The 17053-nt window shown below is 35.5% G+C and overlaps 1 protein-coding gene across 1 annotated transcript; it reads left to right on the forward strand.

Annotated features, from left to right (window-relative positions):
* The first annotated feature begins 56 nt into the window (after positions 1-56).
* Positions 57-11114, forward strand: LOC138704781 (LIM domain-containing protein A-like). Its single transcript, XM_069833016.1, has 4 exons — positions 57-110; positions 2276-2391; positions 5228-5373; positions 8429-11114. Exons 1-4 carry the CDS (start codon positions 99-101, stop codon positions 9478-9480), a joined length of 1326 nt encoding a protein of 441 aa, XP_069689117.1. The 5' UTR covers positions 57-98; the 3' UTR covers positions 9481-11114.
* The last annotated feature ends 5939 nt before the right edge of the window (positions 11115-17053 follow it).

Here is a 17053-nt window from a genome sequence, read left to right on the forward strand (position 1 = left end):
ACGGCACCGTAAATACGTGTGAAATAGAAGGACCCGCTATGTCCACAGTAAGAAAAACGCTGTCCGATCCACTGTGGCAGTCAGTTGTGAACACTGCGATGAGTCTACTGGTGAGTAGAGTGATTCTCGAAAGGGATAATTCCAAATTCTCTTTTCTTGCATACAAGTTAAACAGATCCTGCATATATTATTTAATGTATCTATATTTACAAACGATAGAGTACAGTTAATGGAAAGAGAGTCTTTACACTCATAACTCCGGTAGGGAAATAGACACACATGGCTATTAATGGACTACAGATGTTTACGAAGTTTAATTATTTATTTTGGTACATCTGTATTGAAATATAGTAATGTTTTGGCAAATAGTTTTCGGAAATGTTACCTGAATCAGAACAAAATCGACTTTCTGGCATACACACGCACGCACGCACATACACACACACACACGCACGCACTTACTTTGACTATTGTTCCTTTCAGACAGTAGCGTGATGGGACTCCCACCATGGGCAGTAGTGTGTTTGCCTGCTGATTTGAAGTTATTCTCGGGCTTGGGTTCGATTCCCGCTTGGGTTGATTACCTGGTTGGATTTTTTCGAGATTTTCCCCAGTCGTAAGACGAATGTTAGGTAATCTACAGTGAATCTTCTGCCTCATTTCGCCAGATACCATCTCGCTATCACCAATTTCATCGACGTTAAATAACGCAGTAGTTGATACAAAATCGTTTTAAACGAAGTAAAAAAGACTAATATTTATTTATTTATTTATTTATTTATTTACTTATTTATTTATTTAATCTGACAGTATTAAGGTCATAAGCCCTTCTCTTCCATCCCACCAGATAGCACATATAAATACAAAAAAGAAATACAGACTATTGTTCCTATAAAAAAAGTAGACATATAATACTTTCAATTTCACGAAAATGCAATGTGATGGACAAGACAAAGGACTTCATATTTGGTAGACAAATATGTCCCGCGCCATGACGTCGTGGTCTAAGACATCCTGCTTAAGACTCGCGTTACGGAATGCGCGCTGGTTCGAGTCCTCATGGGGGAATAAATTTTCTCATTAAATTTTGGCCAGTGTATGGGACCGGTATTCAACCATCATCGTGATCACTTGAGGAGCTACGATAGGTAGCAAAATCCGGTTGCGAAAGCCAGCTATCACGGTTGGTGGGATCATCGTGCTAACCACACGATACCTCCATTCTGGTTGGATGATCGTCCACCTCTACTTCGACATGTGGGCGTGAGGCCAGCAGCCGGCTGGTCGGTCTGGGCCCTTCACGGGCTGTAGCGCCACGAATTATTATTATTATTATTATTATTATTATTATTATTATTATTATTATCATTATTATTATTTTATATATATATATATATATATATATACTAATTGCGCTATATTTAGCCTACCAATACATTTTGTTATGTCATAAACTGTTGTACGACTGTCCTGAAGTTTAACAATATTTTTTTTGTTTCAAAATAAGAGTTTGGTGTTTAAAAGAATGTTGGATTGTGTTCATGAAATGATTGGATATACTGTGTAAGTAGGAGGTAGTCGTCTTATAAATTCCAACATTATGTGCAATAAGAAATATAAAATTTGAGTATTGCGTGTTCTTTAATCTTATGATACAAAGTTGTAATTTTATTTTAATCATTTGCTTGGTCGGATCTTGAGCCTTAATATTTAATCGACTTCCTTCAAATTAGTAATGTGCTATACAAGAGATAACTTATCTTCCCATTGGGATTGAAACGTTGTATGTAAACGCACTTTTGTATTATTTACTTCTAAACATTCTCTTGCCTTCATTATTTATTTCGTTACGTTACGTTACTAATTCTCAAGTCACGAACTTTCAGTAGTAAATAACAAACATAACGTTCTAAATAACGGTGTAAATTATCTTTGTCTAAAATTCAATAAGATGTTCTATTCCTTTAATATTTTTATGTATACAGTTGAAGTAAATTATGGAACACTACTTACAATTCTTTAAATTTTCAGTTTAATAAAAGTTGTGTGTCTAAGTGTTGTTTCGAGTATTAAAGCAATAAATTTTACACATGACATTGTTTGTAAGGCAGTAGTTTTGATTTCGTACGGGAAGGACGGAAATAACTTAATGTCAATAGAATTTTGATGTTGTCAGAGTAGATGTCAGATAAGTTATTCACGAATGCTTCGGTATTACCTGCAGCTCTTAATAATTCATCCCTTTGACGCTCATTTGTTTTTGCCGTTGAAACAGGGTCTGGTGCTGATAGTGGCGCTGTCTTGTAGGAGTTCCGGCGCTCTTTCATCGCTTGTTGACATGCTGGCTTCCAGTTATGCTAAATTATCCCAAATCAAGGGTGACATCGCAGGGTAAGAAAAATATAACTGTTCTGCAAAACAACAACAAATAATAATAATAATAATAATAATAATAGTAATAGTAATAATAATAATAATAATAATAATAATAATAATAATAATAATAATAACAGCCATCACAATCAACCTCCGAGATTAGGTTAACCGATAATGTTTTGAACTCAAGTTCAAGCATCTTTCAGGTATGAATGTGACTAATTTTTTTCTTTTTTTTTTAAGTAATGAAGAAGTAGGGCCTATTATGATACACTCAAAATCGGCTGTAAAGATTATTTTGTCATTATTTTTACTTAATTTAAATACTATGATGAGAAAATTGGATGGTGTATGGATAAAGGGAGAAAAGTCATAAAAATGAGTTTTGAGATTTTAAAATTTGGATAAAGAAAAGTATTTGTTCTTCGGGCACTGTGGTACAGCAATAAACTAAATATATAATGCAAGGTTAAAAATTTTATATCAAAATAAATGTTTTAGACATGCAAACACATTTCCAGCCCTCATATTCAGAATCGTTATTCTGTGTTAAATTAACAAGTTACATCACATTCTGTACTTCAAAACTTTGTTTTAATGTTCGCTAACACAGTCTAATATACAGGGTGATTCACGAGGATTTTCCGTCCGTTACGGAGCTTATTTCCGAAGACATTTTGAGCAAAAAATCATATAAACATAGTTCCTATTCTCAATATTTTTAGAGTTACACAAATTTTACATTATTTGTAAAATACGTTTTTTTTTTAGTTTGAACGTAAAAGAATAATACAGAGAATGAACCGCTCAGAAGTATCATTTCTTTAATTGGAAAGTATTATGAAGCTTAAAATGTGCTGTGAACTCCTTAGTTGCTTCGTACAGACATATTTTTCTATTTTAACTAGAAAATTACATTATTCTTACGCTCCTATCACAACAATTATTACAAATCACACCACTTCCACCGACTTAATTATTTGCAGTTCAATTTTGCATCCTAATTTGCAGTCTTGGAGAGTTTACAACACATTTAAAAAAAAAGTCGCCGTCCGCTTGAGTACACTTGGCCGCACGCTTGTGAACGGCACTCGTCGCTCTACGTAACTGCATACGGCTATCTTTGATTTCCGTAGCGTTCGCGCTGGCTGCTGACTGCACGCTGACCAAGATCACGCGTTCACACCAATGCGTTCCAATAACGAAACGTAACTCTGTAAATATTGAGAATAGGACCCATGTTTATATGACATTTTTTGCTCAGAATGTCTTTGGGAATAAGCTCCGTAAAGGACGGTAAATCCTCGTGAATCACTCTGTATAAGGGACATAACAGTGTCATGTAGCGAAATTTATTTACTTAGAAGTTTTAAGTATCGTAAGGTAGGCCTAATAATCCACACAATACAGAATGATAAATTTTTGTTTAATAACAGTTGTGAAACATCTCTAACAAGCCGTACCACCAGATGATACAGTACATACAACACTAAGACACAAGTGCTCTCGTGCCTCTAAGCCAGACATGTTCAGCGCGGGCATTTCTAGCCTTTATACGAGATGCAACAGTTACGTAGAACATCTTTTAAGCGTGTGCCTGCATGCGATTCTAAGATTCTACGTTACTGTTACACCTCGTTTAAAGGATAGAATGCCCTGCTCTACTATCCAAGATACTTCATACACGCCTCATATACAAAGAATTCAATGTACTGAATATTAAACAAATATACATATATACCCTATGAAAATACTACCACAAAAATAATAATTATTATTATCATGACCATGGTTACAGTACAAGAAGACAAATTATGTCATGTCTTTTGTTTGAACCAAAATGCAATTCTGAAGCAGGACTAAGGCATGCCTCAAATTTCGGCCCGAGATTGTATAATAACTTCATTAAAAAAACATTCAAAATTAGCAACTTCCAATAATAAATTATTTAAAAAGCAAGCACTTCAACTGATTTTAAACACTGACATATATGCATACATATTTACTTTTGTTTTTTTGTTTTTTTTTTTTTTTCATTTTTTCTTTACATGAAATTTTTGAAAAAAAAAAAATATTTTTCTAAGTTAGGAATCTTTCAATCTTTCAAAATTCAATAAATAAATTAAAAGTATCATTTATGTATATAATAATTATTACTACATTATATTATTGCATAATATTTTCCATTTATTTTAAAATTATATTATTTAATATTTTTCATTTCACTCTATTATTTCTACTTCCTAGTTAACCGAATCTTCTATGTTTTACCTGATATAATTTCATTGTATTTCTTGTATTATTATGTTGATATTCATTACTTTCTTTTGCTTACATATATTTCATATAATTGCATTGTCTTTCTTGTATTATTATTTCTTGTATTATTATGTTGATATTCATTACTTTCTTTTGCTTACATATATTTCATATAATTGCATTGTCTTTCTTGTATTATTATTGCTTGTATTATTATTTTGATATTCATCACTTTCTTTTGCTTACATATATTTGATAAAATTTCATTGTATTTCTTATATTATTCTTTCTTGTATTATTATTTTGACATTCATCACTTTACTTTTGCTTACATATATTTGATTATATAAATTAAACAATTAAATAATTATTTTAGTACAGGCTTAAACTTGTAATATTACTTTTTCATTATTCGATGTAAACTCCACTCCCGGCCACAAGCTTTTACTTCATCGGGAGTGCGAACCAAAAGTGTACCATTACTATGATCGTTCAAATAAATTATAGTCGTTTGACTTCGCTTGATATAGGCTACAGTACGTTCTCTCTTGCATAGAATTAAGGTCTGGATTTATATTTTATTTTGTTTCAGTGTTAATCATACACAGACCTTACACAACAATAACGTAACAGAAAATACACATCTTGGAGATTATGAAGGACCAAATCAGTATTACACCGCAACCACCATCAGGAATTATCCGATTGTGGGATCAGAAACCCACAATGGATTCAGAGGTAAATTTGCAACAACTTACTGACTCTATTGTACAAATTAAATTTAAAAATAAATTTTCATGTATGTTCATCCGTTGAAGGTAGAGCCTTCCACAGCATATTACGTCAATGAGGGGGGAGAATTTTACGTGTTAACATAATCTGTTCGCATCAGCATTTTAAATTTGGAATGGAAGCTATTTTGAGGTTCAATAAAAATGAATTTATATTGTGAGCTTAATTTAGCACATCTCCCTTCCTTAATTGTAGACATAAAATTTACCATATCACTCCTATGAAATTAGTGTACGTACGATTGTGTTACTTCGTCTCTTAGGTAGTAGATAAATACAACAATTCAGTACTCAATTGTAGTATTAAAATACAGACAAATAGAATGTGACGGGTGTCATACATGACATTATGTTTAATTATAATGTATAATTACAAATACAGGAATATAAGTTAAATATAGTAAACATAACCTGTAATTTCCATATGACATAACATACATATGTAGTGGCAGGGCAGTGGAGACCACTAAAATTAGACAGAAATGGGCAACTGGTACAGTAAACATAACCAATAATTTCAACATATCTAAATATTCGTGCGGTGCAATTGAAAATTATTGAATCGTGCATAAATGAATGTACAAGAATTTCGCAATATTTAATCGAAATAAAGGCAGGTATTACACATACGAACAACGTAATTTTCACACCAAAAATAATATTACACCTTAACTAGCAAGGAATTATGTCTGAAGTGTCTCCTAATCATTGTTTTAAATTTTATTAATGCAATTACACTACATTTTAGAGAAATATATGTTACTCTTTATGCATTCCAATTAATTTATATGGTTTAAACGCCGGCCTTCGTGATCGGGTTAAGCGAGTCACATGGTCTGCCTTACGGCCTGTATTAGATCACGATGGCAGTGACACAGTCTATTGTTCCTAGTACTCACAGCGCTCCAAGCGGCTAGCAACTATCGCCAGAAATCCAAAAAATCACCCCAAGCTTCGTGACTGTATATTGTAGACTGTGGTAGTACTAAGGTTTTGGTGCAAAAATAAGATTCAAATTTAAAAAGTAGTCTTTTTAATGTGCGTACATTTTTAGATTTCAGGAAGTTAAGATGTCAGCATTTTTACCTCAAATAAATTTATGCAATATTTACAAACAAACAATGTATATAAACAAAAAAATTATCTCTGCAGAAGGACTGGTATAATTTCGTGATAATACAAGGGTACTATCGAGTCTAATTTTAAATTCCTTAATCAGATTCATACCTACAACTCAAACAATTAAAATTCTTTCGGTGTTTTGAAAACCTTGACATGTTTCATGAAACCATTGATCATAACTGACTCACTGAATTCATCTTTCACCATGCTTGCCGCCCTCAAAATTTCTTCAGCAAGATCGCATCAAATCATTAGGCTTATCATTCGGCTTTTCTTTAAGCACAGTTATTCTATGTTTGGCTCTTAAGATGATGCTGTTTCGTTGTCTACCTCTTTAGCTCACTTGAGAAGCTGGAAATGTCATTCTCATTGACTGTTGCTTTGGTGGCTTCTGGTTCTCGTCGAATTTGCCAAGAAAATACGAGTTCTCTGCGCTGTTTTCATTTGTTTAAGACACAATCAATTGTTTCTTTCATATCATTTATATAGTATTTCTCTCCACATTTAATTATCTGCCATCTGCAACATTCTCGACATGCACATTATATATCATAGATGCTATGAATACGCACACAAATATTTTACGTTCCATGCATTTAATATTTCTCCAATTAGAGAGTGTTTTAGAGCATAGAAAAAATTTAAAGAACAAAAATGACCATGTGGAATGAGAAAAACACTAAGAAAATACCTCCCTGGATAAGCTTCTGTTACATAATCAGTGCATTGATAGTCATATCACTCATATGCAAATCAAGCTTTCAGCTTTATTCATATCACTCATATGTTTTTCACAAAGAAGAATACAATGTCAGTACTTCCATATTGAAAACAATTTGGGCCACAACACAGCAAAAAAATCTTCTTCTAACAAAGAAAATCGCATGGTGTATTCACGCACAAATTCAATGTTATAGATTTCACAACTCAAGTAATTTCCAAAAAATCCGCTCACGATACTGCAAGAGCGCAGTGAACAAAATCTATGTTATAGTACATTTTCTACCATTTATACTATACCATCAAAATTACATTTGTCGCTGGTATAATTTCCTGGTAAATTTAAAAAGAAATATCACGAAATTGGCCAAGTTTTCCCAACTGAATGAGCGTAAAAATTATTGAAGTGCCTCTAACAAACATAATAGACATAGTTCAGTACGATGTAACTAGCCGTGTCTGTGGCTCAGGGCTATTGCCGGCCTTTCGTCTAGGTGGTCCGGGTTCGATCTCCGGCCTGGTCATGATCGATTTTGTGGTGAACAAAGCAGACGTACACTGTTTTTCTCGGCGTCTTCCCGTTTCACTCTCTCATTCTACTAAGGCACTTCGTCTTCCCTTCGTTAAATTTATTACCTCGAAAGTCAAGAAAAGCCTACAGGGTGATTGTTGCAGTCCGACAGTCGAGAATCCAATGTTGATAAGCGGAATATCCTGCCTTAACACGATAGAATCTGATCTCATCCACATACGAGTACAAAGTACCAGATAATTCCAGGGTCCGGAGCCCAAGTCAATGCTACCTTCCTGTCTTCGCTTCATCCGAAATTTCGATAATCCGGTCTCATTTATTTCGGACTAGCGGGGTTTTACTATAATATGTATATACAAGTTGTATAAGCTCAGGTTACGAAATGCCAAAAATATTTCAATTTTTATTGTCGTACATTTCAATTTCATTAGATAGGTATATTTCAGGAGATTTTTATTTTAATTACAGTTAAAAATGTTATGCATTTCAATGAACTACGTATCATAATATTATCATGTTCACCAGCTTCAAGTCAACAGTGCAAAGTACTTCTTTGATTTCAAACATGAACGTCTTCAGATTAATTGAACTTACATTTTTATTTATGAGTATGTATTTTCACTTACAGATTTTAATAAAAGTTCGAGAAATGTTTCAACATTTGAAGACAAATGGGGTTCTCCATTCAACGGGACACAATACAGCCACACTTCAAACAAAAACAGAGCGCATCGGATCTCACCATCGCATAATTCTTCAGGTTACCTCATCCGAAACTCATCCCGCATCACGAGTATAGTACAAGATAAGGTTCAACAACAGAATCACTCATCCAGAAGACAACATAGTTACTTCCGCACACCACAGCATCATGTGCAGTACAATAACCGTCGAGTATCTTCAGAGAGGTACGGGAATAAGGGTTACGTACAACAGATATCGTCACGGATATATCCTTACAAACTCGGACCAGACAAAGAAACACCATTACAAAATACGCAGTCAGGTAAAGACAGTCAAAAACAGTCCGATAACAAGGCTACAGCAATGCAACCTCCACAAAGAAAACCTTCCCAAGAAATGGAAGCAAACAATATGAACTCCGAGAACCCGTACAAGGGCTATGAGATGGACACCCACAATGGCCATAAGATGAACACCTACAATGGCTATGAGATGGACACCTACAATGGCCATGAGATGGACTCCCACAATGGTCATGAGATGGACTCCCACAATGGCCATGAGATGGACTCCCACAATGGCCATGAGATGGACACCCATAATGGCTATGAGATGGATCACCACCATGGCCATGAAGTGGACTCCCACGACCACGAGCACCAACATTTCTACGTGGAACATTTGCCACCCTGGGCTCTGGTTGAGGAAATAGAGGAACACCACACGACCACCACGCCACCGCCGCCGAAGGAAAAAGTTCCACACAAAAAGCAACAAGTTACTGGCTACTACTACATCGGCAGAAAACTGTTTTACGTACCGTTGTATGCGGCAATTCTTTTTGTTTCCTACGTCACGTTGTTGATCATTAGGTCGATAACGAAACACAAGGCGCAGGCTCCTTTCAATTACTACACGGGCTTCGTGGCCAGGAAAGATGACATCAGCGAGCGCGTCGCTAAGGCTATCAGTGAAGTGGAAGAGCGGTACGCGTGAATCTCAAGAGAAGAACTTCACTTGCCATCCTAAGCATTTCGAAAATGCCTAACATAATTTGTTTTGAACACTAATTAATAGTCATTTTGTCAATGAAGTTCTAAATTAATGTAACCCGAAACAATCATTTCTACACTAGTGAAAATCTGTGAAGAAATTTTATCTGCAACTTCTTGATTAGACTACATTTAGACTGATGAATCATTTGAAGTCAAACCAGGGTTGTACGTAAGTGAAGGGGAATGATTGAAATGACGCACAACTCAAAATTAAGCATAAATACGATTTGAATATAAGGTACGAAATTTTGGAGTGATTAGGAATCAGTTTAACAGAACACAGAGACGATGAAAGAGTAGTGGAACGGAGAAAAATTCTCTCCGGCACCGGGATTTGAACCGGGGTTTTCAGCTCTACGTGCTGATGCTTTATCCACTAAGCCACACCGGATTCCCATCCCGGTGTCGAATCGAATCCTCCTCTGCATGGAAACATCATATGTACTTCGGTACATTAAAATAATATATATGATATGCGTAAATCACTTGTGAGTTAAGATGGCGCTTATTCCGTCGGATCCCGGCCAACCAGTCACTCATAACGAGTGCACCTCCGCACATGTGTGGACATTAGTCCTACGTTCATAGACATCTATGACGTATTGCAGAGGGCGGCCACAAGAGGGAACCCAAGAGGTGGAATTTAAAAACTGAGAGGATTTGATCCGACACCGGGATGGGAATCCAGTGTGGCTTAGTGACTGAAGCATCAGCACTTAGAGCTGAAAACCCGGGTTCAAATTCCGGTTCCGGAGAGAATTTTTCTCCTTTTCACTACTCTTTCATCGTACGATGACGCAGAATATCTGCATGGAAACATCATATGTATTTCGGAACGTTATAATAATATATAGAACACAGAGAGCTGGGAGCATTTAAGGATTATTTTAACCTGTTCAAATATGTTTTAATCAACAGAAAGTAAGTAGACTTTTAATGTTCGAAATAAATACAATACCGTACATAGCTACATTTACTATAAATTCTTTTTCTTCAGTAATGAACTCAGACTTTAAGATATCTTTATTATTAATGTTTATATCACAGGGTACATTTTTATTAGAATCCTCTTATAATTTCAGTTTTTGTTTTGTTGGGGTTTCCCTCAACTTCTTTTATAAATCTATATTTGCCTTCTAGCGAGTAGCTCATTATTGCTAGACAGATATTCAGTGACGTGCAACTGTTTCCAAATGTTTGGAACATGTCCTATGAGAAAGAAGATACGCTATTGTGTAAAGACGAAGCATGTCGGCTCTGTATTCGCCTGGGCTGTGTGACTTTGTTATCTCACCGTTACGGGTCCGATAACTTTGAAATCACTTATGTATACGTATAGGCAGTGGTTTTCACTGTCACATGGCTTACAATATGTTTCTCGTATCCCGCAGCCGACCTTGAGGGTTGTGGGAAATGTTTAAAACGTATTGAAAGCAGGATTTAACCTAGAAAATAAATAATTGTCGCAAAAATTAGCAATTATATTTGTGCAAATTTCGAAATGCTTGTGCATTATTATAAATAATTGTGCAGAAAGATAAAATTAATAAAGTATGCAGAAATAAAAAGTCATGTAATTTGTTTCTTGGAGTTTTATTATTTTCAATCCATCTTATCATACTCTAGATATACTTATGTAAGTAAATCATTAGACGTAGGTATTATTAGAATCAATTACTGCTGACTTTATATCACATTAAAATACGTTATATTATGGGTATTCAAACATTGAAATTATTTACTATTAGGCCCTTCAAGATTTATTGTTAGCAGAGTGCTAACTCTTTTTACTGAAATGCAGTTTCTAATTCCAGTTTTTAAGAGATTCATGCAACTAAATCCTCGCTCACAATTTACAGTATGCGATAGAATTATATAAATCAATTAGAATAAATTGTTCACTTAACTTAAATGAATTGCGCCAACTCTTTGAAATCAATTCCTGAACATCTGTCTCTCAATAACTTTTTTGAACATTACCCATGCCATTAACATTTCATTTAAATTCAGATTAGTTCAAACACATCTCCGATTTCATTTTCTCCATTACCATCTTCGTTTCTGAAGTCCAATGTAGTTGTTGCATTTTTGCACATTACATTCAAAGTTTGTTGCATTTTTAGAAGTCGAGTAGCAAAATTCGACAAACGCGACTGTGGCTTAAACCCTGATTCAAAGTCATAAGACAATTAATGTGAAGTTAAAATGAAACTTTATTACATATGAAAGCGAACAAAAATACAATTCAAACTCCATTAAAAATACTTACAGAAGAGAATTATATATTGCTGCTGTTTTTGTTGTTTAGTTAACTCTCCGGAGATAGGTTTGAAAATAGGCATCACTCATGAGGCAACTAATCCAGGAGATAATGGGATAGGGTGACCAGTTCCTTTCCCAATTTATATGTAATTAAATGTAATTTTGCCAGGACCTGTATATAATTACGTACAAACCAGAACCACGTATAGGGTCTCACTGAGTTATGTATGACCCAGGTTCTACTATATTCCTTTTCGAAGGTAAATAAACAAAAATGATCATTATCATCAATTTCCATGGTTTGGGATAATATTGAATGTGTTCTGAATTCAGTGCCATCTATTAGGTAAAATTATCATTGAGTAAATCAGAAAATTTATTTTATTTTATTAGGTTATTTTACGACGCTTTATCAACATCTCAGGTTATTTAGCGTCTGAATGAGATGAAGGTGATAATGCTGGTGAAATGAGTCCGGGGTCCAGCACCGAAAGTTACCCAGCATTTGCTCATATTGGGTTGAGGGAAACCCCCGGAAAAAACCTCAACCAGGTAACTTGCCCCGACCGGGAATCGAACCCGGGCCACCTGATTTCGCGGCTAGACGCGCTAACCGTTACTCCGCAGGTGTGGACTAAATCAGAAAATATTTATTACAACATTTTGATTTTGCTAATATTATTAAACAATTACAATCAACTTAGTTTCCTTATTGAATTATTCTGATTAATAAGACACTAAACATAAAATGCATGCTCAGGAATTTCCCACGTTTTTCAGAGCATCTGTGTTTACCAGGTATTCATAGAGTATCCTACATACAGGACATGATTTGCGAGGCGGGTAGCGTTGGAGGTAGGCCAATTCGCCACAAAAGCAACAAATGTTATCTTATTCTGGTGTAGCATACATAATGGACGCAATTCGTCGCATCCCCCATCCCAATGTCGACACTTCCCCACCAGGCGTTTCAACCGGTTGAATAAAATCACGCACTAATGGAGGCAAGTAATGAGAGAAAAAAATTGCTGAGTTCCTTATCAAGCTTCCTTTTTATCATCAGTGGATACTGTTCTTTCAACATATACAATTTGATAACAACCATTTAGGTTTTGGCCATCCAACGAGGCCCAGGAACAAGAAATCTAATTCCACGAGGAGATTCACTACCAAGAAAGGTGACAGACATTTCCAGGAGATCCTATAATACTGTCCTGAAACTGCATTGCATTCTTCACCTAACATAATTAGGAACAATAAATCCAGACGTTTGAGATGGGTAGGGTATGTAGTAGCATCGTGCATTACAGGCACTATGTTCGGTTCAAGTTTGTCGAGTATGGGGAAGTTCGATATTCTCTGATGTTCACGCTGCAAAAGGAGGCCTGTCGTGTTTATTCCAACTAGTTATAAAAATATTCGCTGACTACCACTCCTACTTCTTCATATTTTAACCGTTTAAATATTTTAGCACAGATCGTGCTATTAATGTTTCATGTAATGTCTTGGTTGCTTCTCTCATGTTCGAACATTGCAGGACGCTAGCATTTAGCACGTATGGGCGAATCCAGAAATGCATACACAGTGTTAGTTGGAATACCTGAGGAAAAGAACCTTTGGGGAGGCCGAGAAATAAGGTGGGTGCTCCTGTTATGGCCATGTTCCTGATATGGCCACCCTCCTTTTGTGAGTTAGTTAACCAAAATATTCGCTAAATTGCAGCAGCATCCAATGAAAGGGCATCCTGGTATGTCACTTGATAGTTTCCCATCCTGTCAGGTTGAGCAATATGACGTCAGTTGCCTGTTTTGCGATTTTCATGTGACCTCTTCTTATTTTTCTCTGATAAGTCTCCTTTGTTTTATGTATGTTTTTCAAATACTTGTTTCATGAAAACCATAATACTCCATTCAGTTTTTGATGTTCTGTTGATTGGTGTTGTCGTTGATGGCGTATCTTTTACGAGTTGTTCATAATCAAACGACTTTCGTGAATGCTTACCTGCTCCTGATATGGCCATATCAAATGCACCATGGCCATATCAAGTTCATTTCACTTTTATTTTTTCACTTGACAAATTTACATGCCTTATAGCTAGGATTACGCAAAAATGTTGTATTGTAAGAAAAAATGACGTCATAATCATGTGTTTTTTAATCTGAATCGGTAGAAAATACGTTACGTTGTAATGGAAACTTTTTTCTTTTTGCAAATGTGCTGGAAGTCTTTGGCATTAGTAGACAATAAAGTCCATATAACTTAAGTATTCGCTTAAGTATTCGCTTTAGTGGAAGCTTTAGAAATTTTGTTTTAGAAATAAAATAGTGTCGGTCAACATGAATAAGAGAGGATTATAGGCTGAAGAAGCCATGTCCAAGGCAGTGAGCGGTATAAAGAGTGGAAAGTTCTCAGTTCAAGGCGCAAGTAAAACGTTTTGTGTACGTAAACGTACTTCACGCCGCTATTTGGAGAAAGATGGCCCATTAAAGAATCAATGTTAGGTGGGAGAACCTCCTTGACACCAGTTCAAGAAAACAGCTGTGCCAGAGAATATTCCGTTTGTCTTCTGTAGATTAGCCATTGACTCCTAAGATTCAGAGCCCGGGCTGAGCTCAGTCTTTGAGCTTTGCGTCGTGCAACGTCAGGGTTCCTCTGCAAAAAAACTGTGTAAACACTTACGACCACTAGTCCCTTTAAATCGGTTTGTCAGGAGGACGAAGTCAAGGACATGCGACTCTGCGGAGTCTGTGAGAATTTCTACCACGAAGAGTGTGTTGGCCTCACTGTTGCTGACAAAGACATTTTTATTTGTCCCAATTGCGATCAGTAATTTGTTTTCAAAATCTTATTTTTGTCTTGTACTCTTGAATGATGATTCATTTTTGTTTTTTGAAGTTAAATTGTTTTGCCAATTTTGTAAACAACTTAATTTTTGATGGAAAAATCTGTTTTACTACACTTTTGAATTATAAAAAAGATTATTAAGTATCATGTTTATTCATTTTACACCAAAATTATTTAATTTTAGCACAACTGCGCTATCAAACTGAAAACAATCACGATTTGTAGAACATGGAACAAGAGTGGCCATATCATGTGCACATGTTCCTGATATGGCCATTAGGTAGACTTCTGGAATTTGGGACTTTTTGGACAATTAAAGCTATTTTTATTGGGAAAGGAAATTGTTTTAAGAAAGTCCATTAGACTGAGAACGAGTAAGGAAAAAGTGGTTTACATTTTTTTCAAAATGGCGGCTAGAAAAATTCTCAAATCTTAGCATGGCCATATCAGGGACACCTATCTTAGATGGGAGGATAATATTAAAATGGATTTGAGGGAGGTGAAATATGACAGTAGGGATTGGATGAATCTTGCTTAGGATAGGAATCGATGGCGGGCTTATGTGAGGGCGGCGATGAACCTCCGGGTTCTCTAAAAACCATTTGTAAATTAAATAGGCTTATTACTCTGATCATAAAATTGAAGTTTGATACTCTTTACATTGCGCATATTTTTCATTAATTTGGTTACATTGCATTTTCAGATATCTGAATAATATTGCTCCGTGTTCTTTTTATTCTCCGTTTACAATTACATAACCTATACGCTACAAGACTAGGACCGTGACATCGGTATATTTGTATTAGTCTGAGGTGAACATAAGACGCCGGTCAGAATGTAGTCGACGTGTTTCACGTACAGGCAGCGGAAGCGAATTTGCCACACGCCTAAGCAAACACGTTCCTTGTTTTGTATACTATTATTGCGTATTATAAAATCAAGACAATACAATATTGTATAATAAGGAATAATATCGGAAAGGTCTAATATGCTGGTGAGGTTGAGAATAATTGTTGGAAATCATACTTAAGTTGTCACAAATGTGGTAAAACATAAGTCTGAAAAGATTTTTTTTATATATATTTAGAGTTTTGCATTACAGTTTTAGAACACCGAAAACGAATATGGCGTACAATTTTGCTGTCCCTATATTTAGGGGAGAGTTGGTAGTATCGGACATCGGGTAATATCGGACAGTGAGTTTCTTTCATCTACAACCAGATGATAGTACCTGAATGACATGGTTACGTTTCTGTGATGTCACATACAGTTACGTAACCACGTCATTCAGGTACTACCATCTGTGGTAGATGAAAGAAACGCACTGTTCGATATTACCCGATGTCCGTTACTACCCAACTCTCCCCTAACTGTTACATTAATTTATTTATCACGACTATTTTGTACCTTACTTTTCTTTCATGTTGTTCGCTTAGTTTCGGTTGCTGCTGCAACGAACAACAACATTAATTTTCAAAGATTCAAATGAAAATGACCGCCGAAAGTCGGATAGTATAACCTTGAATGCGGAAAAACTGCGTTCTACATCGGCTGAAATCAAGGGCGCATATGTAAAATTTTCACATCATCAATTTAATTTCTACATGAAGTTTATAACAATCGCACTTTTGCAATTTTGCATAATGAATTGAAACTACGGGTTTTTTGTGATGTAGAAATGAAATTGATGATATGAAATATTTTACATATGTGCCCTTGGTTTCAGCCGATGTTGAATGCAGTTTTTTCGCATACAAGGTTATACTATCCGACATTCGGCGGTCATTTGCATTTGAAACTTTGAAAATAAATGTTGTTGTTTATTGCAACAGAAACCGAAACCAGGCAAACAACACGCAAGAAAAGAAAGGTACGAAATTGATGTGATAAATAAATTAATGTAACAGTTAAATATAGAGAAAGCAAAATTGTAACGCCGTATTATACGTTTTCAGCTTTCTAAAACTCTAAATGTAAAAAAAAAAAAAAAAAACATCTTTTTAGGCTTATGTTTTACCACATTTGTGACAATTTAAGTATGATTTCTCAACCTCACCAGCATTTTAGGTCTTTCCGATACTAACCCTTATTATACAATAATTGTATTGTATTGATTTTATAATACACAATAATCGTATACAAAACACGGAACGTGCTTGCTTAGGTGTGTCAAATTCGCTTCCGCTGCCTGTACTTGAAACACGTCGACTACATTCTGTCAGGGGCGCCGTACGTTCACCTCAGACTAATACAAATATACCGATGTCACGACCCTATACATGACACATGGTTGGAATATCCTAACGTGGTGTCAGTACGACTTCGGGACTCCATTTATGACAACACAGAATATCTCGTTAACAATGAACAAAGTTATCTAGGGGATTCGAACACGCGATACCTCCTAG

Source organism: Periplaneta americana, chromosome 1, assembly GCF_040183065.1.
Source record: "Periplaneta americana isolate PAMFEO1 chromosome 1, P.americana_PAMFEO1_priV1, whole genome shotgun sequence".
NCBI classification, from domain to species: domain Eukaryota; kingdom Metazoa; phylum Arthropoda; class Insecta; order Blattodea; family Blattidae; genus Periplaneta; species Periplaneta americana.

Coding starts and splice junctions, on each gene's coding strand:
- LOC138704781 (XM_069833016.1), top strand. Junction 2,392..5,227: donor ATCAAGGGTGACATCGCAGG/GTAAGAAAAATA, acceptor ATTTTGTTTCAG/TGTTAATCATACACAGACCT. Junction 5,374..8,428: donor AACCCACAATGGATTCAGAG/GTAAATTTGCAA, acceptor TTTCACTTACAG/ATTTTAATAAAAGTTCGAGA.